This window comes from Neolamprologus multifasciatus, chromosome 3, assembly GCF_963576455.1.
Source record: "Neolamprologus multifasciatus chromosome 3, fNeoMul1.2, whole genome shotgun sequence".
NCBI lineage: Eukaryota > Metazoa > Chordata > Actinopteri > Cichliformes > Cichlidae > Neolamprologus > Neolamprologus multifasciatus.
In genome coordinates this window covers 44428328-44448412 of record NC_140441.1, presented here as the reverse complement: position 1 = coordinate 44448412, position 20085 = coordinate 44428328, and the positions used below count along the sequence as shown (strand labels likewise).

Genomic DNA, 20085 nt, shown 5'->3' with positions numbered 1-20085 from the left:
ACAGGGAGGAAGAGGGGTTTAAATGCAAGGACTGACAGAGACAGGTTTATCTTGCCTGGCTGGGCAGCTCTCTGGGTGCTCAGCACCCAGAAAGCTCTGATTCTAGAATCGCCCCTGGCTGATACCATATCCACATTACACCAGGGCCAGTGCTCCCTATGAGGCCATCTTCACCACACCAGGGCCTGTGTTGCTGGCTGATGCATCACAATTTCACCACGGCCAGTGCTCCCTGTGCAGTGTTGGGGAGTAACGGAATACATGTACCGCCGTTACGTATTTAAAATACAAAATATGAGTAACTGTATTCCGTTACAGTTACCGTTTAAAAAGGTGGTATTTAGAATACAGTTACTTTGTTGAAATAAATGGATTACACGGCGGTACTTCCCTGTTTCATATTGTGGCGGGTCAGGCCTGTTTGGGTTTTGTTTGACAGCTACGTTCTGTTGTTCCAGGCGGCAGCGTTACGGTTGCCATGGTTACAGGGTGCCGCTCTCTCTCTGCGTGTTTCCTGGGTGAGAGAGGCCTTTTTGTTGTTGTTGTGCTAAGCTAACAGGCAGAATGCTACAGGTATAGCTCTAAAGAATGTAGCATCATAGGCAGTGTAGTCCGTGCTGCAGGGAGAATGGACTGTCATACACGTTATGTGTCTGTGAGCGAGGGAGGGAGAAAAAGGAAAAGTACGAGCTGTCATCGAGCAAAAACGGGAGCTGGAAGCATGTAAATATAATAATAACCACTGCAGCCAAGAAGAGTGCCTGACGAGCCCAGTTGTAAGTAAGCTATTAAGACTCGACTGTATGCTGTGTTCGTGTTTTCCTCTGAAACAATAAGTTCCGTTGGAGCAGCCTTTCAACGCCTCTCTCTGTCTCTCGCTAGCAAAGTTGACCCAGACAACAAAGTAAAGCTATTTTTCGGCTACGAGCCCGACACAGAACCCACCGTATTAGCCAGAGGTCCCTTTACTACGGTTCGGAGCCGCGGACCTTCCGTAACAGTAATAAATCACACAGCAATAGTACATTCATGTAGTTGTAAACAGCATTATCATATATTAAGTAATCCAAAGTATTCCGTTACGTTACTCAATGAGAGTAACGTAACGGAATTCTGTATACGTTACAGAATACATTTTGGGGCATGTATTCTGTATTCTGTAATGGAATACATTTTAAAAGTAACCTTCCCAACACTGTCCCTGTGAGACCATCTTCACCACACCAGGGCATGCTTTGCTGGCTGAGGCCATCTTCACCAGACCAGGGTCTGTGCTGCTTTCTGATGCCATCCATATTACACCAGGGCCAGTGTTGTCAGCTGAGGCAATCGACATTACAGCAGGGCCTGCGTTGCTGTCTGAGGCCATCTATATTTCACCAGAGTCTGTGTTACTGGGTGATGCCATCACAATTTCACCACAGCCAGTGCTCCCTGTGAGACCATCTTCACCACACCAGGACATGCTTTGCTGGCTGAGGCCATTCACATTGCACCAGGGCCAGTGTTATCAGCTGAGGCAATCCACATTTCACCAGGGCCTGCGTTGATGGCTGATACCATCCACATTACAGCAGGGCCCTTGTTGCTGGCTGATGCCATCACAATTTCACCACGGCCTGTACTCCCTGTGAGGCCATTGTCACGACACCAGGGCCTGTGCTGCTGTCTGAGGCCATCCACATTTCACCAGAGCCGGTGCTACTCGTTGATGCCATCCACAATACGCAAGGGCCTGTGCTACTGGCTGATGCAATCCACATTACACCAGGGCCAGTGCTCCGTATGAGGCCATCTTCACCACGCCAGGGCATGCTTTGCTGGCTGATGCCATCCACATTATAGCAGGGCCTGTGTTGCTGGGTGATGCCATCACAATTTCACCACGGCCAGTGCTCCATGTGAGACCATCTTCACCACACAAGGGCCTTTGCTTTATGGCTGAGGCCATCTTCACCAGACCAGGGTCTGTGCTGCTTTCTGATGCCATCCACATTTCACCAGGGCCTGCGTTGCTGGCTGATACCATATCCAAATTACACCAGGGCCAGTGCTCTCTATGAGGCCATCTTCACCATACCAGGGCATGCTTTGCTGGCTGAGGCCATTCACATTGCACCAGGGCCGGTGCTCCCTGTGAGGCCATTTTCACGACACCAGGGTCTGTGCTGCTTTCTGATGCCATCCACATTGCACCAGGGCCTGTGCTCCCTATGAGGCCATCTTCACCACACCAGGGCCTGCGTTGCTGGCTGATACCATATCCACATTACACCAGGGCCAGTGCTCCCTATGAGGCCATCTTCACCATACCAGGGCATGCTTTGCTGGCTCAGGCCATTCACATTGCACCAGGGCCTGTGCTCCCTGTGAGGCCATCTTCACGACACCAGGTCCTGTGCTCCCTGTGAGGCCATTTTCAGGACACCAGGGCCTGTGCTGCTGTCTGAGGCCATCTATATTTCACCAGAGTCTGTGTTGCTGGCTGATGCCATCCACATTACAGCAGGGCCTGTGTTGCTGGGTGATGCCATCACAATTTCACCACGGCCAGTGCTCCCTGTGAGACCATCTTCACCACACAAGGACCTTTGCTTTATGGCTGAGGCCATCTCCACCAGATCAGGATCTGTGCTGCTTTCTGATGCCATCCACATTTCACTAGGACTCTTGGTGCTTGCCGATACCATCCACATTTCACCAGGGCGTAAGTTGCTGGCTAAGGCCATTTACATTTCACCAAGACCTGTGGTGCTGGCTGAGGCCAACTACATTTAATCCAGGGCCGGTGTTGCTGGCTGTTGCCATCCAAAATACACAAGGTCCTCTGTTAGTTGAAAATGCCATCCACATTTCACCACGGCCTTTCCTTCTGGCTGAGGCCATCTTCACCAGACCAGGGTCTGTGGTGCTGGCTAATGCCATTCACATTACGTTGATACCATCCAAATTTCACCAGGGCTTGCTGGCTGATACGATCCACAATACACAAGGGCCTTTGCTACTGGCTGATGCCATCCATATTGCAGCAGGGTCAGTTCTGCCTGTGAGGCCATCTTCACCACACCAGGGCCTGTTCTGCTTGCTGATACCATCTACATTTCACCAAGCCATATGTTTCTAGTTTAGGCCAACTACATTTCACCATTGCCGGTGTTACTTGTTGATGCCATGCACATTACAGCAGGGCCAGTGGTGTATCCTGAGGCCATCCACATTACACCAGGGCTTTTGATGCTTGCCAATACCATCCACATTTCACCAGGGCCATTGTTGTTGGCTTTGGCCATCCACATCACACCAGAGCTAGTGTTTCCTGTGAGGTCATCATCACCACACCAGGGCCTGTGATGCTGGCTTTTACCATCCCCATTACATCTAGGCCATTGCTTCCTGGGAGGCCATCTTCACCACACAAGGGTTTGTGCTGCTCGTTGACGCCATCCAAATTACACCAAGGTGTGTGGTTCTGACCAATCCCATCCAAATACACAAAGGCCTGTGCTACTGGCCTATGCCATCCACATTTCACCAGGGCCTGCGTTGCTGGCTGATTCCATCAACATTACACCACGGCTTTTCGTGCTTTTCTCGCACGAAAAAAAACTTTTCATCTTGTGAATAACTTTAAAATCTTAGCTCAGACAGCTTTAAAACCTGTTTTCCCAGCACTGGGATTTTGAATTCTATAAGATAAAACCATAAATATGTGTGTCTGAGTCTGCTATCAAATGTTACAGATTGTCGTGAAATCAATCAATGTAGAGCAGTGTCACAAACCACGGAGGCCCCAGAAAGGTGCAATCAAACGATGAGTTTATTAACAGCCAGGAGAAAACATCAGCATATGTCTTCTGACAAAAATACATGTTGAGAACACTTATAAAGCAGTGAGGTACATGCCCCGCCATGGCGTAAAAATAGGTTAAAGACGTCAGTTACAGTAAATGGTACATCTTAGATGGCTATAAACATACATAGAACTTCTCTTTTCTATAACACCTTCCAAACAAGGTAATAACTTCAAGCCTTCAAGGTCTCTGAGGGCTGGTTGTCGACTCCGGTCATCTGTTACCAAGTAGACTAAAATGCCATTGGAAGCTAAATGAGTTAAGGCCTCAGGCCTGACACTTTCCTAGATTTTATGTGTATTGTAAGCATGTATGCAATCATCCTTCTATGTTCTAGTTTCCCACACCATGGATCACCTGGACAGTCACGCCAGTGAAGCTTTAAACCTTTAATGAACCGAACATCAACTCGAAATAAGCAGAAATATGCAACGTTTACGAAATACTCCTGGCCGTACCTGTAATAAAAGTTAACATAATAAAAGGATCCTTAAATGAACATCTTCAATACAATATCAATACTGTGAGAAATATTATTAAATGGAATAATGCTGTAAAGAATGTTATTAATGCAATTATAATGATGCAGGTTATATGGCAGCAATAAAATAATTTCTGTATCTACACAAGCTACTTATATGAAATTGTACAAAAACGCTTTATTTCGTCAAGACAGTGCGTTTCTTACGATTACATGCATTTGAATGGGGAACTCGCCCGAAACAAAGTATAGGTTTTCATTTTGTGAATAACTAGTTTTCATCTTGTTGGCTAAGGCCATCTACATTTCACCAGGGCCTGTGTTGCTGGCTGATGCCATCCACATTTCACCAGGCCCTGTGTTTCTGGTTTAGACCAACTACATTTCATCAGGGCCAGTGCTCGCTTTGAGGCCATCTTCACAACACCAGGGCCAGTGGTGTTGGCTGAGGCCATCCACATTTCACCAGGGCCATTGTTGTTTGCCTCGGCCATCCACATTATACCAGGGCCAGTGCTTCTTGTGAGGCCATCTCCACCACACCAGGTCCTGTGCTTCTGGCCGAGGCAAACTACATTTCACCAAGGGCTGTGCTGCCCTCTTAAGCCATCCACATTACACCAGGGCCAGTGCTTCCTGTGAGGCCATCTTCACAACACCAGTGCCTGTGCTTCTGGATTGGGCCAACTAGATTTCAAAAGGGCCTGTGTTCATGGCTGAGGCCAACTACATTTCCCCAGGGCCTGTGTTGGTGGCTGAGGCCATCCACATTACACCAGGGCCTGTGATGCTGGATTTTACGATTCACATTAAACCAGGCCATAGCTTCCTGGGAGGCCATCTTCACCACACCAGGGCTTGTGCTGCTCGTTGATGCTATCCACATTACACCACGGTGTGTGGTGCTGACCAATACCATCCATATTTCACCAGGGCCAGTGTTGTTAGATGAGGCCATCCACATTACAACAGGGCCTGTGCTACTGGCTAAGGCCTTCTACATTTCACCAGGGCCTGTGGTGCTGGCTGAGACCAACTACATTTAAACAGAGCCTGTGTTACTGGCTGATGCCATCCACAAAAAAAGGCCTGTGTTACTTGCTGATGCCATCCACATTTCATCAGGGCCAGTGCTCCCTGTGAGGCCATCTTCACCACGCCAGGGCCTGTGCTTCTGGTTGAGGCCATACACATTTCACCAGGGCCTGTGTTGCTGGCTGATGCCATCCACAATACACAAGGGCCTGTGCTACTTGCTGATGCCATCCACATTTCATCAGGGCCAGTTCTCCCTGTGAGGCCATCAACACCACACCAGGGCCTTTGTTGCTGGCTGAGGCCATCCACATTTCACCAGGGCCCCGGCTCCCTGTGAGAACATCTTCACCACAAAAGGGCTTGTGTTGCTGGCTAAGGCCTTCTACATTTCACCAGGGCCTGTGGTGCTGGCTGAGACCAACTACATTTAAACAGAGCCTGTGTTACTTGCTGATGCCATCCACATTTCATCAGGGCCAGTGCTCCCTGTGAGGCCATCTTCACCATAATTAGAGAAATTCACTTATATGGGACATTGATCACATGAGAAGTCTTGAGCCTAAAAGGATTGCAGCGAGTCAATCCAGTCAAAAAACAAGGAACTGTTTTTCCTTTAAAATGATGACGTCATCTTGCTGGTGATGGAGGCTCGAATAGGTTGCGTGTGAGACTCCATTATCAGCAATATCTGGTATGAATGTGTGTGAATGTATGCATGTGACTGGACTGTCATGGACTGACGACTAAAAGTTTTAACTGACTTGATACTGAGACAAAAACGGTACCGACTTTAGGATTAGTAAATGTCCACAAACAATTCACCCAGCCTGTAAAAGAAGGGTGGATGTTTTGTCTTGCTTTGGTTTGTTTTTGCAGGAGTAGAAGGATGACAGAGACTAAAGGGGGAGGCTGTAGCTTCACATGAGTGTGAACTGCAGACTTAACCCTTTGGTTGCTAATTTTGAGTTACTGATGTTTGCATCAAGAAAATTGTGTTTTATTAGCTGTGTTTCGATTAATGTATCACATTATATTGTTGGGAATGTTAAATGCTAAAGTGAAGAGAAGCTTTGATTTCACTCATGACTGAACATGTTATTATTAACCATAGCAGGCCACTGTAAAAAGCCCATTAATTTTGATAGAAAAAAAAAGCAAAAAAAACGTCTATTGATGTCTATGAATAACAGGGGAATGATAGACTTGTCACATTCAAAATAGAGATATGTAATGACAAACACTGGTCCACGTCATTTAGGTTCTCCATTGAAATAGTCAATAATTTAGAAAAGTAAGATAGAACCGACAGGGGCATGTGCTGAGATGTGAGACAGAGTGGAGTTCTAGATAAACATAATGTAGCAAACCACATAAGGATGGAGCGTTGGAATCAATAAGATGGTGAAATAACACGTAGGAAAAAATGTTGATCATGTTGATTATGTTTATTCCAGTGTGCAGAGATTGGCTAATCTGACCAGGAAATGTTATAAAATGGATTGTCGGAAAAGTCAGCGTTAAAGTCACCTTTGACAGTCCAGACTAAGATGGCGTTGGACATCTTCAGGGCAGAAAAGGGTTGGTGTGACCAAGGTGTGGTTTGGCTTGTTGTATGTATATTCCAAGATGATATGGCTCTGGATGGACCAGTTACCAGGGCATGGAAGGAGGACAGGCTCATTAAATGAGGAGAAGGAATTTTCTGGGGTTGAAGATTCTCTGGGTGAGTGGTTGACTAAAAGCATGCATAAAATAAAAGCTTTCGTTTGGTATTGATTGGTAATAGATTGATAATTGGCCACATTCACAGTTGTATTGACTTGTAGTGGACGCAGTCTACTTCATGTTTAAACACTCTAATTAGCAGATTGAAAATAGTGACATTAAAGGAAGAATATGCAGCACCACCCTGTCAGATGCCAGTGCCGGTGTGGCTCAGTGATGAATCAGGTGAGCTGGATTCATGGCTGAATTAAAACATAGATGCCCCTGCTGTGGTCAGTAAGGGAAAAACAGGGGGAAATAAAATTGAAAAGAGGCATTTATAAACGTTTATGTGTGAAGTTTATAAAAGGGATAAAAAGGGGGTGTTTTACTGTTATTGTAGCATCAGCATTATTGTTACCTCAGAATCATATAACAAGCATTGCATTAAACATTTATTGAAGCTATTGACATTACATTAATATTTGTATTACAGTGATTGTTATAACCCCATGTTAATCTTCTATTTACAGGTGTCAAAAGTAGTCAACAAGTTCATGTTGAAGTGAAGTTCATAATAATACAGGTTTTGTTTGTAGACAATTGTGAAGATGCAGGCTCTGGGCGGAGCCAGGAGTTGAACAGATCTAACATGACAATTAAATTGATTTCATTCCGTAACACAGGATAACAAGATTGGAGCAACGACACTGGATAGGAGAAAGTCTGATACTTTCTAAGATATGAGGTCACTAACCTTTTCTTTTAATTTTCTAGCTCCGTTGAATTGACACATGTTAGAATTAGAAATGGCTGATTTGTTTTTGATGTCTTTTATTAGAATGAGTGGTTTTAATCATTTTTATACATACCTTGCAAATGTGCTTATAATGAGTTGGCACTCGGTCTTTTGAAGATCATAAGCTTCGTTCGGCGATAGTCCGGACTGATAAAGTGTAGGAAATGCCAGTCCAGCGGGCTAAATGCAAACACGCTTACACACACATACACTAAATTAGGATAAGTCCTTGGGACATTCTGAATGTTCTAAACCAATTCTGAACCACCAAAAGATCAGTAGACAGCAACATTAGATTGTTAGAGCTAGGAAGAGAGGTGTTTTGGTTTTCTGTCTCTTACAGAGAAAGGAACAGACACCAGACGAGGTCACAGATATACGAGGATCCTTCGCAGCAGAGACAGACACGGTGACTGCTGAAACATCAACTGGGTTCAAGTGTCATGGCATTTTGGGCTCCAGCTAGTCACCTCAAAAGGATGGATCCCATAAACACAGCAATAACCATGAAGGGGTTGAAGGAAATCCAGGAACACCAGACCAACGACGTTCGAGAGGCTCTTGGTCATAAGGGGAACACGTTCCTGTTCCTTTTTCTGGGGAACACAGCAGTGACCCCAGAATACACAGATCATTGTTTGAAATCGGGGCAGAATAATCCCCTGATCTGTGCAACGACTTGTCTAACCCCTGAGGTTGAAGAAACAAGAGCAGAGGATCACCCGACTGGAAGACACTGGTGCCTATAGCAATAAAATAAAGGCTAAAAGCTCCTCGGACAGAGGTTCTAGTCTGAGTACGTTTGGAGGGTATAAGGTAGCACCGAAATAAAGCTGTGGGAGAACTGGGGGGTGATGGGAGTATCATCTGTACCTACTATTGTTGTTGTAATAAAAGTTTTTCTTGCATCTGAACTGCGCAAACACAGAGGTCAGCTCGCATATGGTTCACCCAACAGGGGGACAAAGGGCCTCAGGAGTAAGAAGAAATGAACCCGGCAACACTGGATTGCAGGGTGTAAGTGAGCTCTTTAAGTCTAAAGAGCTCATCAGGGGGAATTGTCGGATTATAATATTATTGTATGCCATGTTAGAGCCCTAATTAAAGATTGTGAATTAATATGTAGTTTTAGTTTGCATTATTCTCCTGAATTAGAAGAAGGTGATAACAATTACATTTGGTAAACTGATCTACATTACATTAGACTGCTGATTTATTGTGAATGAATGATATTGTTTTATGATGCATTATACTGCTGAGTTATAAGAAAATATTGTTCACAGAAAGTCATCGCCTTATTTGTCTGTGTAGAAGAGAACAGAGCATACTGCCCCATCTCAGCAGTAGCAGATAAACAGGGAGCCAAGGTTGTAGCTTAGGCGCTGTGTGAGAAAGAATGTGAATGTTTAGGCTTTTATGATTAGGTGGGGGCCACTAGAGGCTATAAGAGTTTGATCAAGGCTCCACCATTTTGAGATTTGATGCTGTCTGCTGTATGGTGTCCATCTCCCACGCGTGTATTCATTAAATCATCGTTTGACTTGACCCGGCCAGTATGGTTATTTTTGGTTTTCCTCTTGTATCCATCCCCAATATTTGAATCCGTAACACCATCCACAATACACAAGAGCCTCTGCTAGTTTTTGATACCATCCACATTTCACCACGGCCAGTGCTCCCTGTGAGGGCAACTTCACCACACCAGGGCCTGTGCTGCTGGCTGAGGCCATCCACATTACACAAGGGCCTTTGGTGCTGGCTGAGGCCATCCACATTACACCAGGGACTGTGATGCCGGCTTCTACCATCCACATTTCACCAGGGCCAGTGTTGTTGGCTGAGGCCATACACATTACACCAGGGCCTGTGCTTCCCGTGAGGCCATTTTCACCACACCAGGGCCTCTGCTGCTCGTTTATGCCGTCCACATTACAACAGGGCTACAACAGCTACTGAGGCCAACTACATTTCACCAGGGCGTATGTTGCCGGCTGAGGCCATTTACATTTCACCCTACATCTCTCCCTCGGCTACAGGGCATCTTCCACAGGCGCTGCATCAGCAAGGCCTCCTGCATAGTCCTTGACCCCTCACACGGACTTTTTCCCTCCTCCCATCCAGCAGACGCTATCGCAGCATTGGAGATAGCTTTTTCCCGCAAGCCATCAGACTCCTGAACTCACTACCGGCTCCCCCACTCCTCCTCTCTACACACAACCATACAAACCACTAACAGACTCTATGCACACCACATACAACTACCCTTGTAAATATAGATGCTGCTCTATAGACAATCCCACTCTCAGGAATCCTGCTCATGCTGGTCACTTTACTTTATCTCAGTCAAGGTCACTTGAAATCACTCACATTGTAAACTGTAAAGCTGCTATGTTGGCTTTCTGAAACACTTCAAAGCCACTTTAAATCATGATTGTAAATTTTAAAATTTTAAAAAACACCTCAAAGTGTATATGTCTGTGAAGGTTCTCAGTCTTCAAGTAACTTAAAGAAGTCCAGACGCTTTTCTTTGCAAGCTCCTTTGACTCAAAGTGTATACAATTCTATTCTTGTTCTTGCTCTTACTGTATTTGTTGTTGTTCTTTAGCACTGAACGTAACTGGAGCCTCATCGTCTCGTCTCTCTATATACTGTACTGTGTATAGCAGGAATGACAAAGTTTACTTTGACATTGACAATGTCAATGTTTTATTGCACGTGATAAAATTTACTGTGACAGAAAGTAGACAGTTAAAACACTGTTTGCACTTTTAGTGTAACATGTGGTAATGTCCTCCCAATATAGCAGAGGACCCGCAAAAAACGGGTCATTTGTGTTACATCTCAGTGTCCACTCTCTCCCCGGCAGGACAAAAATACACTGGAGTGACGGTGTTGCAGAAAACACATTTTTCCAGATGAGGTTAAGAAATCTTGACATATTCAGGACTCACCTCCTGCTGGTTAAATCACAATCCTTGCCACAATTCCAAAGTCAAAGAGAGTGAACATGAAAGCAGCATGCAGCTGTAGCTGGGGTATGGATAGAATTACATTTAAAAATTACATTTTTTTCTGTCTTACCATCCATACAAGCAGCTGGCAGGCACATGATCTGAATCTTCTGAAAGAAACAGATATTCGAACTCCACTAAGTTGGAGTAACATTCTTTCACGATGTTATGATTTGGCACCATACAAATAAAACTTAACTGTGGTGAAAGCTATTTCCCCTGTTGAAAACCATTTTATTATACATAATACATAATTTTGATTATAATTATTTTTATTAAATTATATTTTATGTATGTACGTGTTTAGAATGAATGTAATTATTTGGTAAAATATGTTTAAATGTTTTGTATTATGAAGTAAAAAAAAGTTTTTTGATTGTGTTTATTTTGTTTTATTTTGACCTTGAAGAAACTTAGGGCAAATTTTATTGGATGGTGAAAATGATTGTTACTAGGCTTTAATGAGTTTATTCTTTCCTGTATTCGTGGCTGTTTGGTTTGGAGCTCGGTTTTACTTTGGTGGTTCGGACAGGAAGTGGTTTCTTTTCCTGAGTATTTGACGCTCGGATGAATCGGTGAGGGAGGCACAGTTGAAGAACGCTGGCAGTGTCGAGGGTCACAGGAATGTACAGTAAACACAGGCAGAAAAATACCCACACATCCCCGGCACAGTATGGACGTGTGCTCGCTCTTCTTTGTTTCTTGGTGCTGAATGGCGCAGTGGAAGGAGCCCCCAGACACGGAGGGCGAGGTAAGAGTACCGCCGAAGAAACTTCTTGTGCTTAACGGTTGCTGTTGACCCGCAAAAGCGCCTGCCTCTGTGAGAAGGCTTTAGTTTAAGCAAGAAATATGTCACTTTGACACACAGAAGACCGTATTTTTGGTCTGTGTGATGACGTTTCAGTGAAAAAAGCTGTTATCAAAGTTGTTATCAACGGCCAGCACATGACCTGCAGACCTTTGCTGGGTGTCCTGTACTCAAGAGTACGCCACTGACTGCAGCAGCAGTGCGATATCTGTTAGATGTGATGTTACTGTGATGTTAATGGGGGAGGGGGCTCTTCTACTTGAAATCTACCAAAGACTCGCCATGTTTAGGAAATCAGAGGCCAGATGTGTTAACGAGTTATTGTGAGCAGGCCAGGTTCTAACTGTGGCATCGTCTGCGTCTCCCCAACACGGCGAGGGAATTTATCCATGACCTCTTTTACAAGTGTGTTAAGTTTGTTACAACTCAGTAATGTCTTTAGGGGAACTCACATGTGTGAGTTCAGTATGAGGCCGGTCCATCTTCGTGCGCTGCCCATAAAAGGCAGGCTCAGAGAGTCGCTGGAGGATAAGCACACTGATGCAGCCCAGAGCCAACAGGCTGGCTCCCACACTGGATTTATGTATGATTAAGGATGATATGAGAGAAGAAACGGCTAATTTATTGGTAAATAAATCATCAATGATGATGATGATATGATGAAGTTAGATGTTTAAATATCTGGGTCAACCATTTAAAACAACAGAGAGGTGAAGAAGAAAGTGCAGGCAGAGTTGAGTGGGTGGAGACGAGTGCCAGTGTTGATTGGTGAGAGAAGGGTAACAGCAAGAATGAAAGGGATTTAAAAGAACCTACCCACCACTTTAATCACACTCTAGATATTGTTTTAACATATGATATAGAAACTGAACATTTAGAATAGAATAGAATTGAACTTTATTGTCATTGCACATGTCACAGGTACAAGGCAACAAAATGCAGTTTGCATCCATCCAGAAGTGCTTTAGCCATGATATAGATATATTACAAATTAGCAATAATATAGATATGTAAGTATATTACAGAAATGGGTCTATTATGGTATGTTATAATGTACACCGTATGAAGGTATGTTATGAATATGCTATAACTATAAGTATGTACAGGCTGTAGTGAGTACAAGCTATGTACATGCTATGAACAGGATATAAATATGAAAAACTATACAGAAATATGAGATATACAGCTATACATAAATGTGAACTATGCAAGTAATAAACAGTTGTAGAATTAAAAATGATCGTATTTTACAAAATGATTATTTATACAGAATTATACAGTAGTGCAGTTAAGATAAGTGAGATATGTGGATAATTTTCTACAGAGGCTATATAAAGTGCTAGTGGTTGAGAGTGGTGGTTCAGACCATGTTATTATTGTGTGTATGAGGATACAGTTGTCCGTTGTGTGTGTGTGTGTGTGTGTGTATGTGTATGTTCAGTCCATGTGTTTAACGTGGGTCAGATGTCAGGAGGCAGAGTTCAGGAGTCTGACAGCTGTGGGGAAGAAGCTGTTCCGGTACTTGGTGGTCTTAGTCTGGAGGCTCCTGTAGCGCCTCCCAGAGGGCAGGAGGGTGAAGAGTCCATGTGCTGGGTGACTGGGGTCTTTGATGATTTAACAGTGTTTCCTGAAAACCTTCTCTTGTCTGATCATTTCCTGATAACATTTACATTTACAATAATTGATTACACAGCAGTATCATCACAGTAGACGTCTTTCTGAAAGTGCTGTAACTAAGTTTAAGAATATAATTCACCCACTGTTATCATTCTCAATGCCCTGTAATAACTTTGCCTCCTCACTACGTATTACTCTGGATACTGTAGCTCCTGTGAAAAATAAGGCCTCAAATCAGAAGTACTTGACTCCGTGGTATAATTCTCAAACATGTAGCCTAAAGCAGATAACTCGTAAGCTGGAGAGGAAATGACGTAACACAAATTTAGAAGATCATCACTTAGCCTGGAGAAATTGTTTGCTGCTTTACAAGAAAGCTAGAACATTGTAAAGCTAGAACATCTTACATTCATCACTGATTGAAGAAAATAGAAACAACCCTAGATTTCTCTTCAGCACTGTAGCCCAGGCTCTGTTGAGCCTTTATCATTATAACTAGTAATGACTTCATGGACTTCTTCACAAATAAAATTTTAAGCATTAGAGAAAAAAATCTCATAAATCATAATCATCTCACAGATGTAATATTATTTACAAATACTTTCAGTACCATTTATATTTATTTAGAGTCTTTTTCTCCAATTGATCTGTTTGTTACCTTCAGTAATTACTTCCTCCAAACCATTAACGTGTCTTTTAGACCCCATTCCTACAAGACTGCTTAAAGAAGTCCTGCCATTTTTGACCAGGAAATCTCCTTCAATGAAAACAAATATGTAGGACTGTTCATGCTAGTTCATGCATTAATACTTCTAGGCTGGACTACTGTAATTCATTATTATCAGGATTACCTAAAAACTCCCTGAAAAGCTTTCAGTTAATCCAAAATGCTGCAGCAAGAGTTCTGACAGGGACTAGAAAAAGAGCAGATTTCACCTGTATTGGCTTCCCTTCATCGGCTCCCTGTTAAATTCACAATTGAATTCAAAATCATGCTTCTCACGTACAAGGTCTTAAATAATCAGGCCCCATTTGATCTTAATGGCCTTATAATACCATATCACCCCATTAGAGCACTTCACTCTGTCAGGCTTGCTTGTTGTTCCTAGAGTATTTAAAAGTAGAACGGGAGGCAGAGCCTTCAGTTTTCAAGCCCCTCTTCTATGTAATTGGCTTCCAGTTTGGATTCAAGAGACAGACACTATCTCTACTTTTAAGATTAGGCTTCAAACTTTTCCTTTTTGCTAAAGCATATAGTTAGGGCTGGATCAGGTGACCCCGAATGCTCCCTTAGTGAAATATAAAAATAAAATTATATTCTATTATTTTTTCATCGCTCAAAATAAGCGTCACACTCGCGGAAGCCGGCGTACCCGCAGAAACGCCGTGCATTTATGCTGGGGATTTCATAAGCAACACACCTTAGTTGTTCACACAAAGCATAAAGGTAAAAAACAATATATAAAGTGTTATCTTAATTTTAGATGTCAAAAAGTATTTGCGGCTCCCAGTGTTTTCTTTTGCATGGAAACCGGGTCCAAATTGCTCTTTGGGTCTTAAAGGTTGCTGACCCCTGACCTAGGGAAAGCATGCATAATGTAAACAGGATTAGTCTTAGCAGAACCCAGTGAATATCCATAATTAACCTTGGTGCATAAGATGGACTCTCAATTTACATCAACAAATTACAATCTGTTAGAAATGATTCCAATCACTGCTGTGCAGTTCTTTTAATGCATACAGCATGCTCTAATCACAGTAATAAAATATGGTCAACAGTATTGAACTGACGTCTAGCAGGACAAGCACAGAGATAAGTTCTCTTTCAGAGGCCATAAGAAGATCATTTGCAACCTTCACTAAAACTGTTTCTGTGCTGTGATGGGCTCTGAAACCTGACTTAAACTCTTCAAATAAGCCATTCCTCTGCAGATGATCTGTTAGCTGTTTTACTTGAACTACACTTAAGAATGTCTGAGTCAAATGGCATTGCTGCTTTTGCAGATTTAGCCAGTCACAGTCTATTGCAGGGGTAGGCAACCTTTCTGATGACGAGTGCCATCTAAAATTTCCTCAGAAGCCAGTGTGCCATATGATTGCATTAGCAATAAATTTAATAACGCTCTATATTAACAGTTACACACTATATAGAACCACTTTATAGAATTATATTTGTTCGCAGATGTTGGCAGCTATCAGCGAATAGTTATCAGCTATTTCGAAACAAAAAAAAAAGACACTTTTTATCCATAACAAGAACTCCATAAAGCAAATGAACTGTACAACAGAAAATACAAATGCTATTTATGGTCTCCTCACAACAATGATAAGTAAAATAAACTGGGCCAATATGGCATGTTTGTTAATACAGGGATACACATGTTAATGTGATCTCTGGTCTCCCACTCAGCTGCACAGGACTCCAAGTGTCCAGAATTCAGACGGCTACCTGAGGACACTCATGTGAGAGAAAATCTGCTCACACAGATATGTAGAGCCAAATACTGTCAATAAGGCCTCTGCAATGTTCTGAAGACAGTTAAACTTGTCAGGTAGTGATGTCCAGCAGGTGAAAATGCAAGCTCCATGAACACGCACATCTATGGATTCCAGCTGCTTTGATTTTGCATTAACTGGCATTGACTCAGCCACTTAATGCAAGACAAATCTAGCTGCTCATTAAAGATTTCTGGTTTGATTAGAAAATAAAACATTGGTCCATATGCCTGAAAGTCCCAAAAAAATCGCATTGTGAATTCCGTCTCGAGTCTACAGATGTATCCGTGTATTTCCGTGGTGCTGATGCTGTGCTGAGCGGAAAGCTCCTGAAGCTTTTGAAGTGTCAGAATGTGGAAAGCTAACAACTTCCCTCTCACCAGTAGGCTAAGTTATTTTTAGCCAATTACAAGTTGAATCTGGTAGTTGGGGTTGTTAGCTAAGATACCATCATTAAGAAGAGGCACAACTAATGTGTCTATGCGAGCTGATTTGCTTGTGCACTGCTGGCGCGGCCATTTATTTTTTAATGCACCTTCTCAGATTACTTCACTGCGTGTCGTGCCCAGGAATGGACTGGGACAAAAAAAATCAGCCCAGGAATTTTGACTAGAGACCAGCCCACCAGGTATTAAAGCCATAAAGCCTTTGAAGGAAAAAAACTGCTGTTGTGATAGTGATGTACAGTCTTGTTGGTATATGTATGATTTCTATACATTTTATGTCAGATAAAAACTTGGGTTGTAAGATCCAGATAATTATTTAATAACAGCCAGACATTTTAAATGAGAATAAGAAAGTATTTCTTTGTGCCCCCTTTCCCTGTTAATGGCCTACCTGGCCCCTGGCAAAACTTTGCTAGAGCCGCCCCTGCACAGTTACCAGCTGTCAGCTACTTAGAAAAGGATCCTGGTGTTATTTGTCTCACACAACACAGGGCTTAAATACACGGGGAGTAATCAGGGAATGGGCCACAGGAGGGAGACACAGCTGGGAGAAATTAGGCTAACGAGACAGGGGAGAGGTAAACTGAGCACACTCACATAAGACACAGACCTTCACAATAAAACAGGAAACTCGGACACAGGAAACCAGACAAGACGCTGAACTGAACAGACAGATTCACAAACAGATGGGGTGACACCATAGACAGACAGAGATACAGACGCAGACTCAGAGGCAGACCGAAGAGAGCTCAAACAATAATAATCATCATAATAATAAACTAGAAAATGATAATAATAAACTTAAAGCACTGGGTCACTGACCCAGGACCATGACAGGTTTCCCTTATCCACGATTGAGCTCCGCGTTTGCCACCACTGGTTGATCGGCGGCCGCCTCGCCGCCTCGTATGTCTCTTTCCCCACATGTCCTTTCTGTCACACACCGGTGGCTAGCTGCCCTCTGTTGTAGCTCCGCGTTAGCCACCACCAAGCAACTCAGTTATTTTTTCCACATCGACCAGCATCATCGGCCCATATAAACGAAAAATAAGTCCAGCGAGACAGACTGTTTGTGAGCGATCGGGGAGTGAAAGGAGTTAGAGCCGCCTCACTGTAAGCGAAGGCTGGGTGCTTTTTAGCGAAGGGTCGCTAGCCGCGCTAGCTAGCTAACCGGCTACAGCCGCGCTAGCTAGCTAGCTAGCCGGCTAGCAGCAACACATAAGAGAACTGTTTGTTAATATGGGATGTCTTGATAAAACGAGCAGATATTTGAAGTTTACATACCTACATTCTCGCCTGAAAATATCTTAAAAGTTTTTGATTTGTGACCTAGAAACACTAATAATAATAATAATAATAATCTTCGCTAAAAAGCACCCGGGCTTGGCTTACAGTGAGGCGGCTGACACTCGTTTCACCACCCAAATGCTCGCCAAGAGTCTGTGTCTCGCTGGACTTATTTTTCGTTTATATGGGCCGAGGATGCTGGTCGATGTGGAAAAAATAACTGAGTTGTTTGGTGGTGGCTAACGCGGAGCTACAACAGAGGGCAGCTATCCACCGGTGTATGGCAGAAAGGGCATGCGGGGAAAGAGACATACGAGGCGGCCGCCGATCAACCGGTGGTGGCTAACGCGGAGCTCAATCGTGGATAAGGGAAACTGAAGGCAGGAGAAGCAGGCGGCTGCCGGTCAGAGCGTGAGGTGAACTGAATTTCAGGTAAGAAGTTATGAACTGCACTCTATTTGGGTCAGATATAAACCGAGTTTAGGTGTAGTTTATTTTCGTTGTGCTGACTTTTGCGCTAAGTTACTGATGTTGAACTTTATGACAGCCTCCCCAGGCATTCTCTCGCCTGTTGAAACTTCAATCATGAAACTGATCAATGATCGGCTTTTCTCTCTTGTTTGTTTATTGGGCTAAACAACAGTAGCATGTTTAAGCTTGATTAGCTGTTGTTAGAATTCATTTGATTTTAATTTCTAGTATCAGCTGATGTTTGCTGGAGCCACAGCTGAAAAAAGGGCTGGTCCTAACCATGAGATGTCCTTACTGAATCATCAGAGCTGAACTGGTGATGGAGAAACAGGTTTACCTTTTAGGTGACATGAATGAGTTGAAGGGAAGTTATGAACTGTTTCTGAGAGACAAATAACACCAAGCTCCTTTTTCTGTGTAGCTGACAGCTGGTAACTGTGCAGGGGCGGATCTAGCAAAGCTTTTGCCAGGGGGCCAGGTAGGGCATTAACAGGGAAAGGGAGACACAAAGATATACTTTTCTTTCTTACTCTCATATAAAATATTTAGCTTTTATTAAATAGTTATCTGAATCTTACAACCAAAGTTTGTATAACAATACACAAGATTGGCTGTAGACCATTGTTAATCATTCAGAACACTATGTAAAAATAACAAAAAACAAAAAGTAAATGCAAAAGTGCATAAATATATATTTTACGTGTTTGATGTGTGTGGCAGGGAGTGGTCTGCAGTGCCGCTGCAGGGGAGGTGGACCCACGGGTGTAAAGTCTGTGCTCTCTCGGCTGTTTTTTGGGTGTGTGTCTCTCCAGAATGTTGAGATCACACAGTTTAGCTGGAATATCCTGCAGTTCTAAACTGTTAACAGCAGCAAGCCTTGGCATGCGTCCACTTTTGAGGGAACTGTGACATGTGTGACAGATATGCTCTTTCTTTCTCTCAACAGGAAAGCTGCACTGATCATTACATGCTTCATCACACACATGAACAAATTTACCAGTTAGACACTGCTGAGCTACAGTTTGGTGTTTTGAGTAATTTTCTCTTTTGCAGAAATTCACCTGATTAGGAAAATAAGCTTTTAGACAAACAGTACAAACATAAGATGGTGCTGACTTAATGTTTGATCTGAAACGAGATATGGCCTCATTTATTAAACTTATGCAGTTAATCGCTAGATGGTTATTTTTATAAATAATATTACATTAGGGAAATTTCCCTATACATATTTTTGACCTGGGGGTAGAATTGACTGTGAACTGGAAAGGGAAAATGCTTATGAACTTGCAAATTAAAAACATGATGCATTTAAGGTAACCCTTTTCCATTTGTATTTAAGAAGAAAATTTCTTCCACTGTGCGATGGCCTGTTCCTTTTATATTTAGATAATTTCTCCTGCCTTAAGAAAAATCCTTCACATGGAACAGAAGAGGCTGGAGTGCACAGAAACTGGAAGAGATGCAGTTATACAGTCTAACTGGGCCCCACAAACTATCAGCTAAAGAGAATAAATTAAATTGCTGCACATTTTGCAGACTAACAGTTTAAGATTATTTAAAACATAAAATATATATTTTTATAACATTAAATGTAAAGAGTCAAATAGAAGTCTTTCTAAAGTTATTCAATGATATTTATATTATGAAAAGCAGATTTTTGACATTTTAAGTTTTTCCCATTGTCAGATAAAATAAACACGCACAAAACAAAAGCAATGTCTGTCATCATCAAAACACTCCACAAATCCCGTGAATGATTCGCTTCCTTATAAACCATTGCATCAGATACCGAAGCAGTTAGGTTCTAAATGAAGCTTCGGACGTCACTGATCACGTGACTCTGGCTAAACGAATCAAGCTTTGACACAGTGCTTCTGAAGCAGTGTGTTGATTTTTTTGACACACGCACCGGAGCGTCAGCTTCAAGCGGACCATCACTATTATTTAGTTTTCTCAGTTTAGGTTTCTTTAGTCATTTGTCATTCCTCACTGCCTTTTCCATCACCCTATTACTTGTAAATAAACGTCACTTGCATTATCAGTCAACTGCCTGCAAACAATAAAACAAAATACTGA

General features: G+C 42.9%; 1 protein-coding gene across 2 annotated transcripts in view; it reads left to right on the top strand.

Annotated features, from left to right (window-relative positions):
* Positions 1–11413: 11413 nt before the first annotated feature.
* The window catches only part of adam19a (ADAM metallopeptidase domain 19a), a 95136-nt gene continuing 86464 nt past the window's right edge, over positions 11414–20085 (top strand). Inside the window, exon 1 of one of the 2 annotated variants that reach the window (XM_085139684.1) lies at positions 11414–11635. In XM_085139684.1, the coding sequence (XP_084995810.1) occupies positions 11509–11635 (127 nt within the window). In that variant the 5' untranslated portion in view covers positions 11414–11508. The remainder of the gene's footprint in view (positions 11636–20085) is intronic. The other variant, XM_085139676.1, reaches the window with a different exon arrangement.